Raw genomic sequence first — 20,012 nt, forward strand, 5'->3', positions numbered from 1 at the left:
TTTCACGGTTCAACAGGGTGTCCTAAACTGCCAGTATGTTGATATCTTTTGAAAATGAATTAAAATCAGCATGTAAATAATAGGAAAAAGGTAAGATTTAAATTCGATATTATTATAATAAACTGAAACAAAAGATGGCTAGGAATAAGAAATAACATATTCATTTGAATGAAAGAGATGATTGAAGAAGGTATCTATAGCTAGCTCACGTAGGCATCCTGACGTGGCTAATCCTATAAACACTAAAACCAGAAACACTTCCCATTGCAGTTTAAATACATCAATGCTTTATATTTTGGTGTCTCACACGTATTGTCGTTCAATGTTTCTTAAGATTCTATCTCATCATTTCTCTATAATAATGTAAACGAACATACTATTTTCATTGGTTATTTGTATGAATTAATTAATATTTGTATTCATTGTATTTAGTCCAGTCAAAGCTCTTACCCTAATCATATAAATTCACGCAGTATGTTAAGAATATAGGAAAGATCATTTCTTGATGTTGCGTCTGGGATTTAACGAGAAAAATCGGTACGCAATTGTTAACCACCTCATGTCGTAATTTTTTTACCGCGAATGCGAAGAAGAAGCGTGACCGAAATTACGATACGCCGTTAGCGCCCGTAAACAAATATATTTAAAAAGCTATGAAACCTATGGTAATTAACTGTTTATAGCATAATTTAAGTTTAGATTGCAGTAAAATATATAATGAAATACATAACATAAAAATAAATCCAAATTTAAACTAGTATATAATATACAGATATGTGTTTAGAAATGTCCAAATAAAAATGACTTTCCATAAAATAAAGTACGCCCTCATTGGTCATACTTTATTAGGTGATCATTTAGAATAAAATGATCACCTATTGTTATTGTATCAAATCTTTATTCTTCTTCTTGGTTATCCGCAACGAAGTTGCAGGATAACCTCTTGTGATTGTACGAAATCAACCTGTATGATTTTTGTGTAACGCTTTTCTCTAAAACTCGCAAACATAACATTTCGGTAACTATCTTAACATATTGACATTTACTCTCCATAATTCATTATCACATATTAACGAAATTCACAACACGTAAACTTCAGGTCAAGGGTAAAAATATTAGCAAATAAAAACGCACGCGCACGAGGGTCATGCGCGTGAAATCGCGCGTTAAAAATTTAAAAGGCTCAAAATTAAGTTTTGATCAATTTAGAGCATGAATTGGGCCATTTGCGTGTTTCAAAAAATTACTGCGCAAAAACACGTTTTTGCGCGCGCGATACTTAAAAAGCGTAAAAATACAAATTTTTTGTAGAAATCGCATTCTACTCACCATCCTTAGTACATTAACCAAATTTGAGTCAGTTCCGACTTAAAATAACGCTATACGAGCAGGTTCAAAATGTCAAAATGCGCAAATTAATTGCATCAAAGTGCTGAAAATGGTGAAAAATAAGGCATTTTTAAAATGAAAATAATTCTTCAGAATGCACGATGACCCCTAAGTTTTTTAACTTATTCGGGAAGCCATTGAGTTGTAGATATAAATGTATATACACATTAGACGTACAAAATGGTATTACGTCATCAAATGGCCACTTGAATTTAAAAATTAGGATTTTTTTCCGTTTTGTGTAGGTTATCACATTCAATAGAGCGCATCTCCGCTATTTGAGCTCGATTTTCGCACAAATTTCAGTGTGTGCTCTCTTAATTATTTATCTTTCTCATAAATTGTCAGCGTTTTCATTTTGATAACGTCATTACGCGTAAAAACTTGAATAACGTAGGTCGTGTAATTTCACCTTTGCCGTAAATTTGAATATCTTACAGCTCTTCAGAATTGAAGGTTACCTTGATGATTATAATTTATTATGAAAGCTGATGAAATGTAGATATGAATTCATATAAAAATCAAGCCTATTGGATGTTGTGACGTTAACGTATGGCCAGATGAAGTTAAAAAGTAGTTTTTAAATTTCTTTAGTCAAAGTTATAAAAATTTCAAAGAGCGCGCATTGCGCTTCTACGTGTCAAATTCTCTTCCAATCCTTATATTTATTTTCTCAATTCATTATCTTTCGAAATTGTCATTTTTGAGTTGATTTTGATAATTCCATCATACCAAAAAATTTGAACATGATGTGGGTCCGTAATTTCACCTATGCTACACTGTATATAGATATACAGAATATACTGTACATATTGTATATGACACATTATAGGTACAACTCAGCACTATAAGTATGCATCATGTCATAGGATGGCGTACATCAACTTTTTACGATCGCATGTTAACGTACGTGCATGTTTAAAAAATGTTAATTTCATTAAAATGATAAAAATGATCACCTATAATTCGTCAAAGTGACGAATTAAATTCTAGTTCGAACTTGTTAATCTGTTGTTAGATACTGAACCCATACGATCTGTTAGTTATTGCCTCTTTTTTATTGCAATTGGCAACAAATATTTATTTTTCTTATTTATATCCATTGTTTTAATCATGGAAAATAATATTTTATATCCTCGAACACGTTACAAACATTCTAGTATACCATCATGATGGATTTTAGTGACATGAAATCACGAAAATACTGGCCAATAAAAAATAGGTTATTATTATGGAACCACTTTAACTCGTATCAGGAAAAGACTTTCGGTACAAAAAACTGCTGTTTGGAAAGTGAATTGTTGAAATAATTATTGTTTAAACTCATGAATGAGCGTATCGTGTGCAAAGCAGTTGTTTCAACTGATTAACAGGCGAACGGTGCATAAAACATGAAATGATGACTTGTTTCAAATGTTCATGAAATGTTGATAAATGAGTCGGCTAATACATTAACGTTATATTAATTCATTTATCGCTGCCTGGGCTCTTTAGATGGTTTGTGTTATGGGTAGTTACAATACTACTTTAAACAATATACTTAGGTAAAGCTGTGAAATATTTTTAGCATGTTTTTAAAATAAGTTATATATTCTTTTTAATTGTTTATTTTAGACAGCACTGACTTAAAAAGATCGCCATCAGAATTCAGAATTCATTCCTTTAAAATGTAAACATCTCTGCTAAACAAACAAATCACTTACTCGCCTTTGTTGTTTATGTTTCCTTATTTAATCAATCCATGAATTTGAAACCAACCAATAATTTAGTTTTACTTTCTTTTTATTTGTTTGTATTTTCTACAATCAAGTCCTACATTGTATTATACCACGGCACAATCAATGGTGAAGGTCGTAAACGTTAAGATAACAATACAAAAATAATCACGAGGTTACGCACATTGTGTTGTTGTGGTGTCTTAACGTCTGTTGGCTGCGTACTAAATGTATTTGTATTAAAAGAGCAGCCAATAATACTAGAACACAACCCATGCATTGAACCCGGAAATCTTTTTGTATTGGTGAAAATGAATTGAATGAATAAATACTTTTCTATAAAGAAACACAAATAAAACCTTAAACGGTTGAATGTTATTGGTTCATATAAAACAGCAAAGTTTCTAACAATCTATAACTGCCGTAAAGGCAGTCTACATTTGCATTTACCTGCAAAGATGTTGAAGATGATGTCTCATGATTTATTGACTTTGTTCTCGTTTTGTTTGTTAGTGGATTCTTCTAAATGTGTTGAGGTGGCATGTAGTAATGATACTAATGTGAATGCAGTTTGTGAATGTACAGAAAGAACACGAACAGTGAATTGTACAAACCGTGGACTCAATGAATGGCCAGTTGGAATTCCTGTAAATAAAAAGTTTCTGTAAGTTTAGATTTTTAAATTTGAAATTCATAAATCTAGTAAAACAAAAAGTAAATAAATCAAACTTAATTCCATATAATTCAGCTTATTCACCAATAACATATATAAAAAGTAGTACAAATATAAACTTTGTAAGATATTAAATATATAATTTTGTAATAAAGTTTGCACTGACCTCCAAACTATGTGCGTGTTATGTGAGATGCAATATTGTAGTTAGTGTAGTTTGTAATTCAGGTGGTAATTTCCCGGATACGGTAGTCCAAATTACATATACAATATAGCGCATGCGCATACTTCCGTCAAGAACTTAACCTTGTAGAACACCATTATACTTATTGTTTTTTTTTAAATTGAAAACTTATTGAGAGAATCGCATAAATATTTAGCTAACCAAAAACTCGCTATTAGAAAATGTTTGGAAAAAAGAGGGTACGTACTTCGATGTCGTCGACCCAAAAACACTCGACAAACATGTGTTTCTCTAATGTTTGGTGCTTTTACATTAGTTGATAGTTGATTAATGCTAATAACAAATTCGAAATAAACTAGTAGTTTTAACATAACATAATTACTTGTTTATAGTTACTTAAGCGATAACAACCTGAACAAAATCGACACCAATGCTTTGTTAGAGCTACAGGAACTCATTTCAATGTAAGATTTCATTGTTTTATGAGTTATTTTATCTAGTTTTGCTCCTTTTAAATATGTCAAATTTAATTTATCAATGAAACATATTTTGTCAATGTTATCTGTGTCCATTACTCAGGATATAATTTACAGAAAGATCATAATTATTGTTAACAATGCTAAAAACGATACTCTCACAACTGTACTGACACACGTGAAGTGTGAAACTCCCTGATTGACACCTTGTTTCTGTTGGTCATCCTTACACATTCAGCATCCATAGGGAAAAGAGTATGTCCTACAATGGTACCTTGTCAGATTTTACATTCGGACTTGTTCACATAATTACCATTACGCTGAAATAGTCATTGTGTTTAAATACTTCCTAATAAAATAGACAATGGCACACATTACACAAACCAGTATGCGCTGATTTCAAAGAAAATAAATAAGTTACCAATTAATTTATCTAATGTTTACAGAAACCTTGCTAATAATTCACTTACAAGCCTGCCAGAGTTTCCAAAGACAATCTATTCAATGTAAGTACTATAGTATACCATCCAACTACTAACTTTACATTTATTAAAACCATGATCTTTTCCGTTGCTGCAATATCGAATATAACAATGCTACTTGAATGATATCTATTATTTACAATATTTCATTTTGTCTTGCTTTGGGAGTAGAAATATAGATCACAACAGGATATCTATACTAAAAAATACTACATTTCAAGGCTCCAATTTGGTAAATCATTTGTAAGTGAATACATTTTTTTTAATGCATATTAACAATAACGAAAATCTGCAAACTACTACTACTACTACTATAGCTAATACTGCTAATGCTGCCGCCACCACCACCGCTAACACCACAAACTCTAGAGCCACTACCGAAAATACTACTACTGCTTCTACTACTACTACTACTACTACTACTACTACTACTACTACTACTACCACTACTACTACCACTACTACTACTACTACTACTACTACTACTACTACTACTACTACTACTACTGCTTCTACTAATACAACTACTTCTACTGCTACTACTACCACTACTACTACTACTACTACTACTACCCCTACTACTACTACTGCTTCTACTACTACAACTACTACTGCTGCTGCTACTACTACTACTACTACTACTACTACTGCTTCTACTACTACTACTACTACTACTGCTTTTACTACTACTACTACTACTACTACTACTACTACTACTACTACTACTACTACTACTACTGCTACTGCTACTACTACTACTACTACTACTACTACTACTACTACTACTGCTGCTACTACTACTACTACTACTACTACTGCTTCTACTGCTACTATTACTACTACTACTACTACTACTACTACCACTACTACTACCAATACTGCTGCTGCTACTACAGATACTACTACTTCTACTACTACTACCACACTACCACTACCACTACTAGTGCTAATGATAATGGTACTGCTTTCGTTACTGATGCTGCCGCCATTGTTGCTTACACTGCCGCTACTGACGATAACGCTAATACTGGTACCGCTACTGCCACTAATTTACCACTATCACTGCTACCACCACTTATCTCTACTGCCACTATCACTACTACCATTAGCAATACTACCAATACTACCACTATCCTTATCACTACTACCACTAATAGCACTGCCACAACTACCAACACCACTACTACTACTGATAATAATGTTATAACTTTTTTTTTCAGACATATATCGTCAAACCCTATACATGGCATTGAACCTTTCACTTTTGTAAATGTGCAGTTAAATTTATTGTAAGTTTGTTGAAATAGGAAATGTGTTTCATTTTAATTGAAAAAAAAACAAAAGAGAAAAAAAACATCACATAATTCAGGCCTGTATAATTACTAAAAAAAGGAATTTACCTTTTTTTGTAGTTTTTGTCATTGGATACATGGTTTATTAGTACTAACGATAATAATTATTATTCTTGTAAACAAGTATAATTGAAAATACTAGAGGGTGAGCTCGCTCCCCCTCTAGGAAGTGTAGACGATGGTTCTCGGAATGATAATGTTCTCCTTATACATTTTCTGTCGGTTACCATTATTGAAAATGCTTGACATTCGTAAAACTGAACTACTTTGTTTCACAGTGTTTTAGATGATTAATAACATTTTAAAGTATAGTTTTTATTGTTTGGTAGGGCCCTTTGGGGAGGCGGAGGTCATTTGAGGGAGGTGCTTATTCGAGGGATATGTTAAATGTTTTAGTTCTAATAATATGGTAACATTTATAATCAAATGAAATCCTCTCATAGATATGAAAAGTGGTAAAAAAGAATAACAAATGCTTGGTAAATTGCAGGTAACAGTGCGGTGAATTCTACTACAAATAGTATAATTGTGTTATTATAAATATGTGGATGGACGTTTATTAGATAGTTGGGTTGGGGGGGGGGGGGGGGTTGGGGTTATTATTCAAAGTGATGTTTTATTGGAGAGGCGTTTATTCAAATGAATACCATCCTAATAATTATTAATACATTATTTAATTTAATCATCTTTTGAAACTAACTGCCGTGACAGAGTGGGCCCAAGAAAGAAGACATTACGGCTTGCAACATGAGCAGACATCTCGGTCCTAACGGGACACAGGAAGATAGCCTACAGTTATTCCTGCAAGCTTACTCAATAAAACTCAGCTATCGGGATTTCACTCGAAAAATGTCTTATCAAATCTCCCTATGTAATTTTATAATACTATTCCCCACAATATATTCTGATTCTTTATGGCGTATATTTAATTTGATCTTTATTAATTTGCAGTATAATTCTTATTATTTAACTACTGTACCTTCACACACGTGTGGTATGTTTTAAAATAAACAAAAAACTGAAATGGCTATGATTAATGGCCAATTTTTTTTTCGTCTTCCAAAGGGACACTGTATTGATTGATGGAAAGTGCCTGTTTCCAGTCACCTTTAGGGTCAAATCTATTATTTTAACTGCTCCCTTGTGTATAAAAGAGAGAAAATATTTGAAACTAAGGTGAACTTATCTTAAACCCGGAAATTACTTTAACCGGGAAGAATTGAAATTGAGAGGAAAATCCAATGTTGAAATCATAAATGTTGTTAAAAAACTCTTTATAATATCTTCCTAAGATATAAATATGGAACAATAGCGTCGGCGTGCACACTAATGTTATCAAATCTACGTTTCGCGGTACATCTCGGATAGATAAGGTAGGTATCCAAGGCGGAGATTTGTACCGAAGTTTTTGCATTGTGCTCGCCTATGTCAGAATTAACCATAATTTATATATAGATAGATTTCACAAATTGTATTGAAGTTACTTTTTAATGATCCAAAATGGCCATGATATATATAATATATATATAAATTTGAAACGATAAAGATGAGGAAATCTGTGAGAATCGCCCCAACCGAGACTCGAACTCGGACCGACTCTTTGACACTCTTGGCGTGTTACGGCGGTACAGCACTAGTCCTCACCTGTACGCGCGCGCAACAAATATTAAATTGATACGCCCTCATCTTTCAGTATTTTTATTCACGAGGCGGGATCTCCGAAGAGATACTTTTATATATATAAACACAGCAGGCAAAGAACATTATTCTAAACCGCCCGGTGATATACTGAAATTCAATTAATTAATTTGAAACGATAAAGATGAGGAAATGAGAATGAGAAAAAGTCGCCCCAACCGAGACTCGAACTCGGACCGTCTGCTAGATATGCAGTTGTCCTAACCATTAGACCACTGGGGCTTTCATGGTATTGTTCAAACTCGATTGGATAACGACTCTTTAACACTCTCGGCGTGGTACGGCGGAACAGCACTAGTACTCAGTTGTACGCACGCGCAACAGAGATCAAATTGATACGCCCTCATCTTTCAGTATTTTTATTCACGAGGCGGGATCTCCGAAGAGATACTTTTATATATATAAACACAGCAGGCAAAGAACATTATTTTAAACCGCCCGGTGATATACTGAAATTTAATTAATTAATTTGAAACGATAAAGATGAGGAAATCTGTGAGAATGAGAAAAAGTCGTCCCAACCGAGACTCGAACTCGGACCGTCTGCTAGATATGCAGTTGCCCTAACCATTAGACCACTGGGGCTTCCATGGTATTGTTCGAACTCGATTGGATAGCGACTCTTTAACACTCTCGGCGTGGTACTGCAATAGGGTTGGTGAAATCTGTCCATAATAGGTTACTTTTCTGTCCATAATAGGGGACTTTCTGTCCATAATAGGGACTAGAGGGCGCTGTTGTTTGTCCATAATAGGTAACTTTCATAATTGGCTGTCCAAAATAGGCGACTTTTTGTCCACAATAGGCGAGTTTATTGGAGTAGTGCGCCATCCATTGTGTTGTCCATAATAGGTGATTTTGTTGGCGTACTCGATCGTACGTACGTAGTTTATTTCGCGAGTAGAAGTAATAGTATTATTAGTTAATACTAATTTGCTTTCTCTTCAAACTTCGAGGCTACCTACTGGTAGGCCTAGCTAGTAGGAGGCCTAATTAGTATAATTATTTAAGTCTCTCTAGCCGCTAGGGCCTAGGCTAGTCCTGTTTTAGAGTTAGGCTACCTCAGGCATAGATAGTACTACTACTAGCTTATAGGCCTAGCTGGAGTCCATTTGTTATTGTCCACTATTACTAATGAAATGTGAGCTTTTTTTTTCTAGGCCTACCTTACAGCAGGGGGTACGTCCCTGCTACAGTAGGAATAAAAATGACATGGGCTCATATTAGGTAGATAGGTTTCCTACTACAAACAACTAGGCCTATCCTCATTATCTGTTTTTTTATTATTTTAATATGAATATTTTACAGACTACTCGTAACTATACTGCCTAACTGCAGGTCAGGTCTGGCGGACTAGTCACTATACAGTCTTTTACTAATACCACTGCCACCACCGCCCACTACTATACTTTAAAGACTGAAATCAGCTACTACTAGCCTAGTCTACTAGACCTATTGGTAGTTTGTCTTCAAATCACAGACATCTAGATTGCTAGATTGACCTTTTTGTTTTTTTAAATTATTTTTTGAATTAATGAGTCTTATCCAGACAGTTCGGACAGTTAGTAGGTTGGCAGTATAGTAGAGCCAGAGCTATTGTTACTGTATGTTATTAATTATGTCATCTATTTAAATCTCAATTTTTCCCATATTTTTTGCATGTATCAAAGATTGTGTACAGTGTATCTTCTGATCAATGTTATAGTACAGTAGCATGGACATTTCTATTAACTAGGGTAAGTAACAGATAGGCCCAACCTACAATTGAAGAAAAATACTTTACATACAACCCACTAGGCCTACATCTTTTAGGACATTTTTCAATATGACCAAGATACTGTAAAATCCCAAGAAGAAGCCTATTTAGAAAAAGTATTTGTTTGCAAAAGTAATCTTCGGAAAAGAAGGATACAATTTAGTCAAACATTTTCAGAGAGACAAACTGAATTTTATCAGTACCGTAGTAGAAAAACTGACAATACATGAAAATTAATTTTTAACATTCTGATTTGAAATATTCTATTCATTTGAATTGCTAAGAAATTAAAAGTAGATATTTTTTTTTTATTTCCATTCATTATAAACATTACAATCACAGTACAAAGAATAGATAAATCCACTAACAAATTCATGCAGACAATATTTCAAAATTTAATTGAATGTTATATTATTAAAGCATTCATTCAATAAAGCATTTGTCTTTAAAACATTTAATATCAGTTTTCATATAGTGAGTATGGTAATAATTGACTCTAACAACTGGTATAAACTTAAATTTAGTAAAACAATCCTACATATCTTTTTTTTAAATGCAATAAAATATTTAAACATAACTGTTTCCCACCATACAACATGAAAATTTGTCTCAGCATTACTAAGATTGAAGTTTCTTGCATTATACAATACCTTTTTTTTATTATAGGCATACAGATGTTTGATATTCTGCTCATATACAGTATGCTGCTGAAATGAAAAAGTACATCACTTCAACATATTATTTTTGATCATAATCATCGACCAATAATTATAGTAATAAACATAATCATTATGGTGCATTTTATTTATCCTTGCTATTTTTTAAATTGTAGTTTAACCATGTTTTTACACTTTTAAAAATAATATAATTCAGTATTTTTTAAATGTGATTTAGATTTTGAATAAACTGTTCTGAATACAGAACAAAGGTGTTGATTGTACACAGCGTGTATGTAAACTTGATTTGTCGTATTTCTTATTAGTATTAAACATTAAAATTGATTCATTTAATTAAACAATATAATAAATGGATGAGATGTGCTGCTGTTGATCCACTTTAGACTGGGATGGTTTGTCATTGAGCTATGTGGATCCAGAATTTTGAAATAGGGGAAGACCTAAAATGACGAAATGAAGTGCTGAACTGTGATGTCTTTTTCAATATTAAATTGATTTTTATTATTACTGTTAACAAAACAAAATAAGTCCAAAGAAAAAAAAATACAACAATACATTGAAACACCAATGCATTTATAAAAATAACAGTTTACATTTCATTATCTTAAAAAAATAAAACTTTATCAATATTATTATTAGAGTATTATGGGGTATTTTTTATTTTTGTAAAAGAACGTGTGGGTTCGTTTGGTGATTTATTTAAACTTGCAATAGTATGGTAAGTTGCGTAATGTCTGTCCGTACTATCAAACCTAAAATGAAGTTCAAATTAAATTATTTGTTGCTGAATAAATTTCACATTTCATTATTATTAGTGGACAATAACAAATGGACTAGGCCTAGGCTAGTAGGCCTATATAGAGGTAGCCTAACTAACAAGACTAGCCTAGGCTAGAAAGACTTAAATATTTATACTAATTAGGCCTAGGTAGCCTCGAAGTCTGAACAGAAAGCAAATTAGTATTACTTCTACTCGCGAAATAAACTACGTACGTACGAGTACGCCAAAAAAATCACCTATTATGGACAACACAATGGATGGCGCACTACTCCAATAAACTCGCCTATTGTGGACAAAAAGTCACCTATTTTGGACAGCCAATTATGAAAGTCACCTATTATGGACAAACAACAGCGCCCTCTAGTCCCTATTATGGACAGAAAGTAACCTATTATGGACAGAAAAGTAACCTATTATGGACAGATTTCACCAACCCCGCTCTGGTACTGCGGAACAGCACTAGTACTCAGTTGTACGCACGCGCAACAGAGATCAAATTGATACGCCCTCTTCTTTCAGTATTTTTATTCACGAGGCAGGATCTCCGAAGAAATACTTTTATATATATAAACACAGCAGTTAAAGAACATTATTCTAAACCGCCCGGTGATATACTGAAATTTAATTATTTAATTTGAAACGATAAAGATGAGGAAATCTGTGAGAATGAAAAAAAGTCGCCCCAACCGAGACTCGAACTCGGACCGTCTGCTAGATATGCAGTTTCCCTAACCATTAGACCACTTTCATGGTATTGTTCAAACTCGATTGGATAGCGAATCTTTAACACTCTCGGCGTGGTACGGCGGAACAGCACTAGTCACTATATATAAACACAGCAGGCGAAGAACATTAATTCTAAACCGCCCGGTGATATACTGAAATTTAATTAATTAATTTGAAACGATAAAGATGAGGAAATCTGTGAGAATGAGAAAAAGTCGCCCCAACCGAGACTCGAACTCGGACCGCCTGCTTGATATGCAGATGTCCTAACCATTAGACCACTGGGGCTTTCATGGTATTGTTCGAACTCGATTGGATAGCGACTCTTTAACATTCTCGGCGTGGTACGGCGGAACAGCACTAGTCCTCAGTTGTACGCACGCGCACCAGAGATCAAATTGATACGCCCTCATCTTACAGTATTTTTATTCACGAGGCGGGATCTCAGAAGAGATACTTTTATATATATAAACAAATCAGGCACAGAACATTAATTCTAAACCGCCCGGTGATATACTGAAATTTAATTAATTAATTTGAAACGATAAATATATATATATATGATAGATAGATACACCCTCTTATATATATATATAAATCATACTGTCAAATTATAGAAACAGTGCTCATATTCGGAATTAAACATGATCTCATAATCGCGTCGAGCATAGCTCATTAGTGCAAGTTCCGTATTTTTTAGTTGTATTAGAACCTGCAAGCTCTCGCTTAAGGGCGAGTATCATACCACTAGTCCACAGAGCCATATATGGTATTATCACAGATTTTCACCCACCAGATACATTCTCTCATACAACAAACGCCCTCACAATCAGTGGAGGCCTAACAAGTCAGAATAAATTTCAACTTTAATAAGCAACGGTTTTTTATATAATATTGTGTATATGTAAATCAATTGTGTTGCGTAGCACTGTGTAAATTATATATAAATCATACTGTCAAATTATAGAAACAGTGCTCATATTCGGAACATGATCTCATAATCGCGTCGAGCATAGCTCATTAGCGAAAGTTCCGTAATTTTTAGTTGTATGAAAACATGTCTCTGGCGGGATATATATATATATATATATATATATATATATATATATATATATATATATATATATATATAAATCAAAGAGCTGCATAGGCAGGATATATAAAAAAATCAAGATCAAATAAGTTAAAACTGCCTCAATATAGATTTATTTTAACGACATGTTTCGGGCATAGCCCATCATCAGGTGAAAAGAATTGTAACAAAGGATAACATATATAAGTCACAAAATTACATAATAAAACAAATCAACCAATCAAAAATGTTAACAAACAAAAGGCATAGTTATAAAGGCACGCCTCCAAAAGCTATGGTGTACAAAGCAGGAATGGTTGCTTATAAAGCAGGAAATTTAAAACAAAGACAAAAGCTTAGATCCTTTAAACATTAATTTTGCCAGAGACATTCACATATTAACTATTATTTACACTTGAAGCTTTTGTCTTTGTTTTAAATTTCCTGCTTTATAAGCAACCATTCCTGCTTTGTACACCATAGCTTTTGGAGGCGTGCCTTTATAACTATGCCTTTTGTTTGTTAACATTTTTGATTGGTTGATTTGTTTTATTATGTAATTTTGTGACTTATATATGTTATCCTTTGTTACAATTCTTTTCACCTGATGATGGGCTATGCCCGAAACATGTCGTTAAAATAAATCTATATTGAGGCAGTTTTAACTTATTTGATCTTGATTTATATATATATATATATATATATATATATATATATATATATATATATATATATATATATATATATATATATATAGAACTCAACGGCCTTTGCTACGATGGATATATAGTGCTATTTCTCAAATGGCCTTTGTTACTTTGCATTTTGACATGTGACGTATATGTTTTCCTATTCAATTACATTGCTCATCGATAGGAGCAAACGGCCAAAAGCGTCTTGAGAATTTAAATTTTTAAATTACGATAACTTTTGTAAAAATGATCGAAATTTGATCGGATAACCACATTTATAAAGACAATTTAATAGAGTTTACCCTATCATCAGCTTATATTTTCTTATCACGCACTTTTTGAAATATTGGTTTCTGAATCATGCCTACTTATCGGGTAGTAGTTTTGATAGGCCTGATTTGACAACAACCAACCTAAACCGTCTTGAACTTCTAATTTTTTTTTACTTATCCGATTTGAAATTTCTTTGTTGTATACGATAGAAGATCATATAAAGAACGTGTATACGAAATTTCATCGATTTATCTTAATTTTAAGTTACTTAAAAAAAATAATTCTATATTGAATTTTTTCGCGAAAAATTGGGATGTCATTTTGCTACGTACCAAAACTCAAATAGTCATTGCGTTTAACGTATTTACTCAATAAATGTAATTTTTGTACAATGTGTTCATATATATTGTTGGATTATGTGTGCCAAATTTGGATTTATAAAACTAAAAAAATTCGGAGATATTAAAAAAATATTGCTCATTTTGGCCGTTTGCTACGTATTTTCTTAATTTTGAAAATGCTTTTACAACGTGGTTACTTTACGAAAACAAACTATTTTTAGGTATGTTAGTCTATGTTTAACATACTATCGATCTGCTATTTTGATTTTTTGAATTTAAGCGTGTTTATATTTTTAATAAAAACCGACTTTTTTTAGATTTTGTGGTCGCTAGAACTCAAATATAATTGTCTCGTTCACTCAAAGTTTATTATAAATGTAAAATGACTTATTAAAATATCTTTATTATCATTAAATTGCAATTTACATAATGAAAAGCTTTATTTTCATTATTAGTCATCATTTAGTTAGCAAATGATTGTTTTAAAAGTATATATTACAATTTTTCGGAATTTTGTTATCATTTTAAAATTGGAAAACGTTTCAAATTTAAGGACTTGTGGCAGGTCTTGTATTAAATTACGATTTATTTTGTTTAACATTTTAGAAACAAAAATTCCTTTAATGTGTGTAATCATTAAAACATTCTGCATCCACTAGACGTTGATTTTATTGATTTATATAGTTTTAAAACAATTAAATTGGCGATTAAATGTCACGAAATTTAAAAATCCTAAGCATTTTCACTGGAACCACAGCATCCTAGGCCCAACAGCATCGACAGCCTACAGCAAACTATAGATAAACCAGGTATACCGTAAGTTTTTATTTATTTTTGTTGTAATATAGATTTTTAAATAGTTATAGTTCAATGTTATTTATTTAATGTTGTTATCTGACTCTCTGGCGGTAATCTATGAGAGGTAAATTAGGGGCCTAGGCCTAGGCCTTAGGTCTATGATGCACATAAAATGCCAAACCTTGTGTGCAGCCGGGGGGCTGCTGCGCCCGGCCCAGGCGGCCTAATTAGGCTTACCGCTTAGGCCTCGGTCTACATTAGGCCTAGGCCCTAGTGTCTGTTTACAGGTTTGTAAGTCCATAAACAGAGTAGGCCTAGACCTAACTTTTCTGGAATCTAGGCATAGGATAGGCACTGACTAGGCCTATGTCTAGAAATAAGCATGGCCTATTATTTACAGCTTTAGCCTGGAAGCCTAAGCCTACTAGGCCTAGCCTAGCCTAGGCCTAGTAGGCCTAGCCTACTCCTACCTAGCCTGTCTTAGGCTAGGCTAGGCCTAGAGGTAGTACTCAGTGCTAGAAGCCTGCCTAGGCCTAGATGTAGCCTACATCCTAAACTAGACTAGGCCTAGGCTAGAACCTCTAGTAAAGGCTTTGACAGTTTTCTAGGCCCTACCTACATTATGTATGTTAGGGCCTATCTGACTTCTAGCATAGGCCTAGCCTAGACATTTACAGAAGGTGTACTGTAGGTTTCCCTTCTACATCATTAACAGCTAGCTTAGAACAATCCCTGCATTAAATCAAGCATCCATCCCAAATATTTTTAACATTCACGAATTAAACATACTATTATGATTTACAAATACAAAGCAAATTAATTTTTAGTTTTAGTGTCCGGTTTGGAGTATTCAATCAACTACTCAATTTCTGATGACTCAATAATCAACTTAACTTCAGGTATTTTAAGTCCCAAGCTTATTCAACTTATGTTTAATGTGACTAACAACATATGAAAATAACAATTACTCCTTAAAACTATAAATAAACATTAATTCAATCCAAATAATGGTAGCAAAAGAGATGTTATGAAATAGTAACTATTAAATACTGTTGGTGTTGACTGTATTCAGTTTTTTTTTCAGTGAAACACATTATGGTACAAATGGAGAAAAATATATCTAGAAGAGAGGAAAATAACAAGATGAAGGAGCAGGAAAAATATGGTATACTTATCTGTATGGCGATTTTCATACACATTAATTCATGTTAAAACAAAATGACTATTAAACTATTTTAAGCCCAATTAAATACAACAAAGCACCCAAGTCAATGCCATGAAATGTAATTTAACAGGTGTCTTAAATTAATTCTAAAGCCAATACAAAGCAAATACATTGACAATTAAAATGAAGTGAGAAAAGTGTAATGTAACAGTCAGAATTGTTAGAAATGTAATATAAATAAAATACAAAATTAAAACTTTTATTTTAGACAACTTCTAATGTTTATTAAAATGTGCTTTTTCATTTTTCAGTTACTGCTGTGGTTTCAAACATCCTTCACTTCACATACAAGTTAATGGCTTATTAATAATTAAGGTAATCAGTAAACTCATTATAAATGTTTTGCTTTAATTTACTAACAATGTTTCATTTATCTACTAACCATACATAAACACACTCACACACCAACATACACAAAACACCTTTTAGAATAGCTTGTATTTAATGTAGGACAAAATTAAACATAACAATGTAGTTGTAGGACAAAATTAAACACAACAAAAGTTTGATCTAGGCTTATTAGTTGTAGGACAAAATTCAACATCAATAAAGCTTAGTTAGTTGCTTAAAATTAAACGGAGGAATACAGTTCAGTTTAGTTTATATTTACTGTATATAAAAATTAAACAGAGCAATGTAGTTTAGTAGTTGGTTGTAGAACTAATTTAAACAGGAGAATGCAGTTCAGTTGAGTTTAGTTATTTACTGTATAGGGAAAAAAAAATAACAGAGGAATGAAGTTTAGTTTTAGTTGGTTGTTGGACAAAAATGAACAGTTTGGTTAATTGTTGTATTACAAATGCAGACACAGCAATACAGTTCAGTTTAGTTATTTACTGTAGGAAAAAATAAACACATAAACATTGCAGTTTATTTAGTTAATTGTAGGAAAAAATTGGTTTAGAAATCATTTATTGACACAACATTAAACTAGTTAGACATGTATAGGGGTACAGTTATTATAGAACACAATTAAGAGTACATATTTAGACAATCTGAAAGTATAATTGGTTGAGAAATCATCTATTAAACAAACCAATAATACAGGACATTCAAGTAGTTAGACATGTGTAGTGGTACAGTTATTATAGAAGACAATTAAGAGTACATATTTTAGACAATCTGAAAGTGTAATTGGTTGAGAAATCATCTATTAAATCACTCAACAATACAGGACATTCAAGTAGTTAGACATGTGTAGGGGTACAGTTATTATAGAACACAATTAGGAGTAAATATTTTAGACAATCTGAAAGTATAACTGGTTGAGAAATCATCTATAAAACAACCCAACAATACAAGACATTCAAGTAGTTAAGACATGTGTAGGGGTACAGTTATTATAGGACACAATTAGGAGTTTGTTGTAGGACACAATTAAACACAGCAGTTTAGTTTAGTTAGAACAAGCCCCGCATTAAATCAGTAATCAAGCATCCATCGTAAATATTTTAAACATAATTTTGTAATACTATTTTCATGAATTAAAAATACTATATGACTTATATTATAATGCAAATAAATTTTTAGTTTTAGTGTCCGGTTTGGAGTATTCAATCAACTAGCCTATTCAATTTCTGATGACTCAAAACTCAACTTAACTTCAGGTATTTTAAGTCCCACGCTTAATCAACGTTTTAATGTTACTAACAACATATGAAAATACAATTATTTTTAGGTCATAAAAATAACAATTACTCCTTAAAATTATAAATAAAGTAATAAATAATAATAATTCAATGCAAATAATGGTAGTAGGCCTAGTGGTAACAAAAGAGATTTCTTAAAATAGTAACTATTGAATGCTGTTGGTGTTGACTGTATTCAGTTTTTTTTTTCAGTGAAAAACATGATGGTACAAATGGAAAAAAGGTCTAGAAGAGAGGAAAATAACAAGATGAAGGAGCAGAAAATATATGGTTGAATATATGACTAAAATCATACCTTACATTAAAACAATCAATTAAATTAATATTTTATATTACAATAAAGGATGAAATCAATGGTAGGACATGTAATGAGGCCAGTCAAACTAATAACATATAGTATTGAAATAGAGTAAATGTAAAATAAAGAGGTAATTTAGGTGGAAAAATGATAATAAAAAAAATGCTAGTACTACAAGTAAAAATTTTTATTCACATATTTTTTTTATTAATTATATTTTCAGCCTCTGCTATGATTAGTACCAAGTATTTTTGCTTTCAACAAGTCTGACTTCACAATTTGATGTCTTTTAAAGGTAATTGGTCATCTCAATATTGCTTTACGCTTTAAACCATCAGATAATAGTAATAATTGTAGCAGTACAATTAGAAATTAAATTTACATTACATTTATCAAACAAAATGTCTAATGTGATTAGTTGACAACACAATTACAAAAGACAGTAAAAAAGTAGTTAATTTGAAATGCCCAAATTCAATTTAGCTTTCCCTTCTCCATCAGCTGTTCTTGTTTGGGTACATTGTTAAAAATCACAATATATGATACACAGAAATACAGTCTGTTTAGGTCATAAAAATGAATAATGCACTAAAAATGTTATTAGTTTTATTAGTACTGTATACTAATGACTGAATATAATGGTTTTTTTTTAAACAGTGATAATGGATAAGAAAGAGGATAATCTAGAAGTGGAAGTGGAAACAAGATGAATAATACATTTAGGAAGAAAAAAAAGGAGATGGTTGAATATAACTAATAGTCTTATTTTCATACACATTAATTCATGTTAAAACAAGATGACCATTAAACAATTTTAAGCCCAATTAAATACAACAAAGCACCCAAGTCAATGACTAGAAATGTAATTTAACAGGTTTCTTAAATTAATTCTAAAGCCAATACAAAGCAAATACATTTACAATAAAAAATGAAGCGAGAAAAGTGTAATGTAACACATCTGAGAATTGTTAGTAAAGTATTACATTTCAAACCCAAAATTAAAACTTTTTTTTAGACAACTTCTAATGTTTATTAAAATGTGCTTTTTCATTTTTTTTTCAGTTACTGCTGTGGTTTTAGACATCCTCCACTTCACATACAAGTTAATGGCTTATTAATAATTAAGGTAATCAGTAAACTCATTATAAATGTTTTGCTTTAATTTACTAACAATGTTTCATTTATCTACTAACCATACATAAACACACTCACACACCAACATACACAAAACACCTTTTAGAATAGCTTGTATTTAATGTAGAACAAATTAAATCTTCTTGTACTAGACTAAAGTTAAACACAGAAATGCAGTCAGTTTAGTTAATTACTGTAGGGAAAATTAAAAACAGCAATACAGTTCAGTTAGTTGTTGTAGGACAAAATTAAACTAAGGAATACAGTTTAGTTTAGTTATTTACTGTAGGGAAAAATTAGAAGCAGCAATGTAGTTTAGTTGGTTGTAGAACATATTTAAACAGGGGAATACAGTTCAGTTTAGTTATTTTCTGTATAGGAAAACAATTAAAAACATCAATTCAGTTTAGTATAGTTTAGTTAATTGTACTGTAGGACAAATTTAAACACAGCAATGGAATTTAGTTGGTTGTGAAACAAAAGTGAACATAGTTTAGTTTGGTTAATTGTTGTAGGACAAATGTAGACACAACAATGTGTTTAGTTGTTTGTAGAACACAATTAAACACAGCAATTCAGTTTAGTTAAGTTGGTTGTAGAACAAAATTAAACCGAGCAATT

General features: G+C 31.9%; 1 protein-coding gene and 1 long non-coding RNA gene across 5 annotated transcripts; both read left to right on the forward strand.

Annotated features, from left to right (window-relative positions):
• Window positions 1–3,528: 3,528 nt before the first annotated feature.
• On the forward strand, window positions 3,529–10,649 carry LOC140048729 (trophoblast glycoprotein-like). Of its 3 annotated transcripts, XM_072093501.1 has the most exons (7): window positions 3,529–3,768; window positions 4,354–4,425; window positions 4,884–4,943; window positions 5,091–5,162; window positions 6,140–6,208; window positions 9,640–9,705; window positions 10,392–10,649. In XM_072093501.1, exons 1-6 carry the CDS (start codon window positions 3,563–3,565, stop codon window positions 9,680–9,682), a joined length of 522 nt encoding a protein of 173 aa, XP_071949602.1. In that variant the 5' UTR covers window positions 3,529–3,562; the 3' UTR covers window positions 9,683–9,705; window positions 10,392–10,649. The 3 variants fall into 3 exon arrangements, with proteins under 3 accessions (XP_071949602.1, XP_071949603.1, XP_071949604.1); XM_072093502.1 differs by lacking the exon at window positions 6,140–6,208; XM_072093503.1 differs by lacking the exon at window positions 5,091–5,162.
• A 4,253-nt stretch (window positions 10,650–14,902) lies between these two features.
• Window positions 14,903–18,440, forward strand: LOC140049537 (uncharacterized). Of its 2 annotated transcripts, none has more exons than XR_011845290.1 (6): window positions 14,903–15,103; window positions 15,913–15,984; window positions 16,170–16,250; window positions 16,562–16,625; window positions 17,841–17,917; window positions 18,152–18,440. It is a non-coding gene; the product is annotated as an uncharacterized lncRNA (long non-coding RNA). The 2 variants fall into 2 exon arrangements; XR_011845291.1 differs by having other exon boundaries at window positions 14,903–15,096.
• The last annotated feature ends 1,572 nt before the right edge of the window (window positions 18,441–20,012 follow it).

This window comes from Antedon mediterranea, chromosome 5 (genome assembly GCF_964355755.1).
Source record: "Antedon mediterranea chromosome 5, ecAntMedi1.1, whole genome shotgun sequence".
Lineage (NCBI taxonomy): Eukaryota > Metazoa > Echinodermata > Crinoidea > Comatulida > Antedonidae > Antedon > Antedon mediterranea.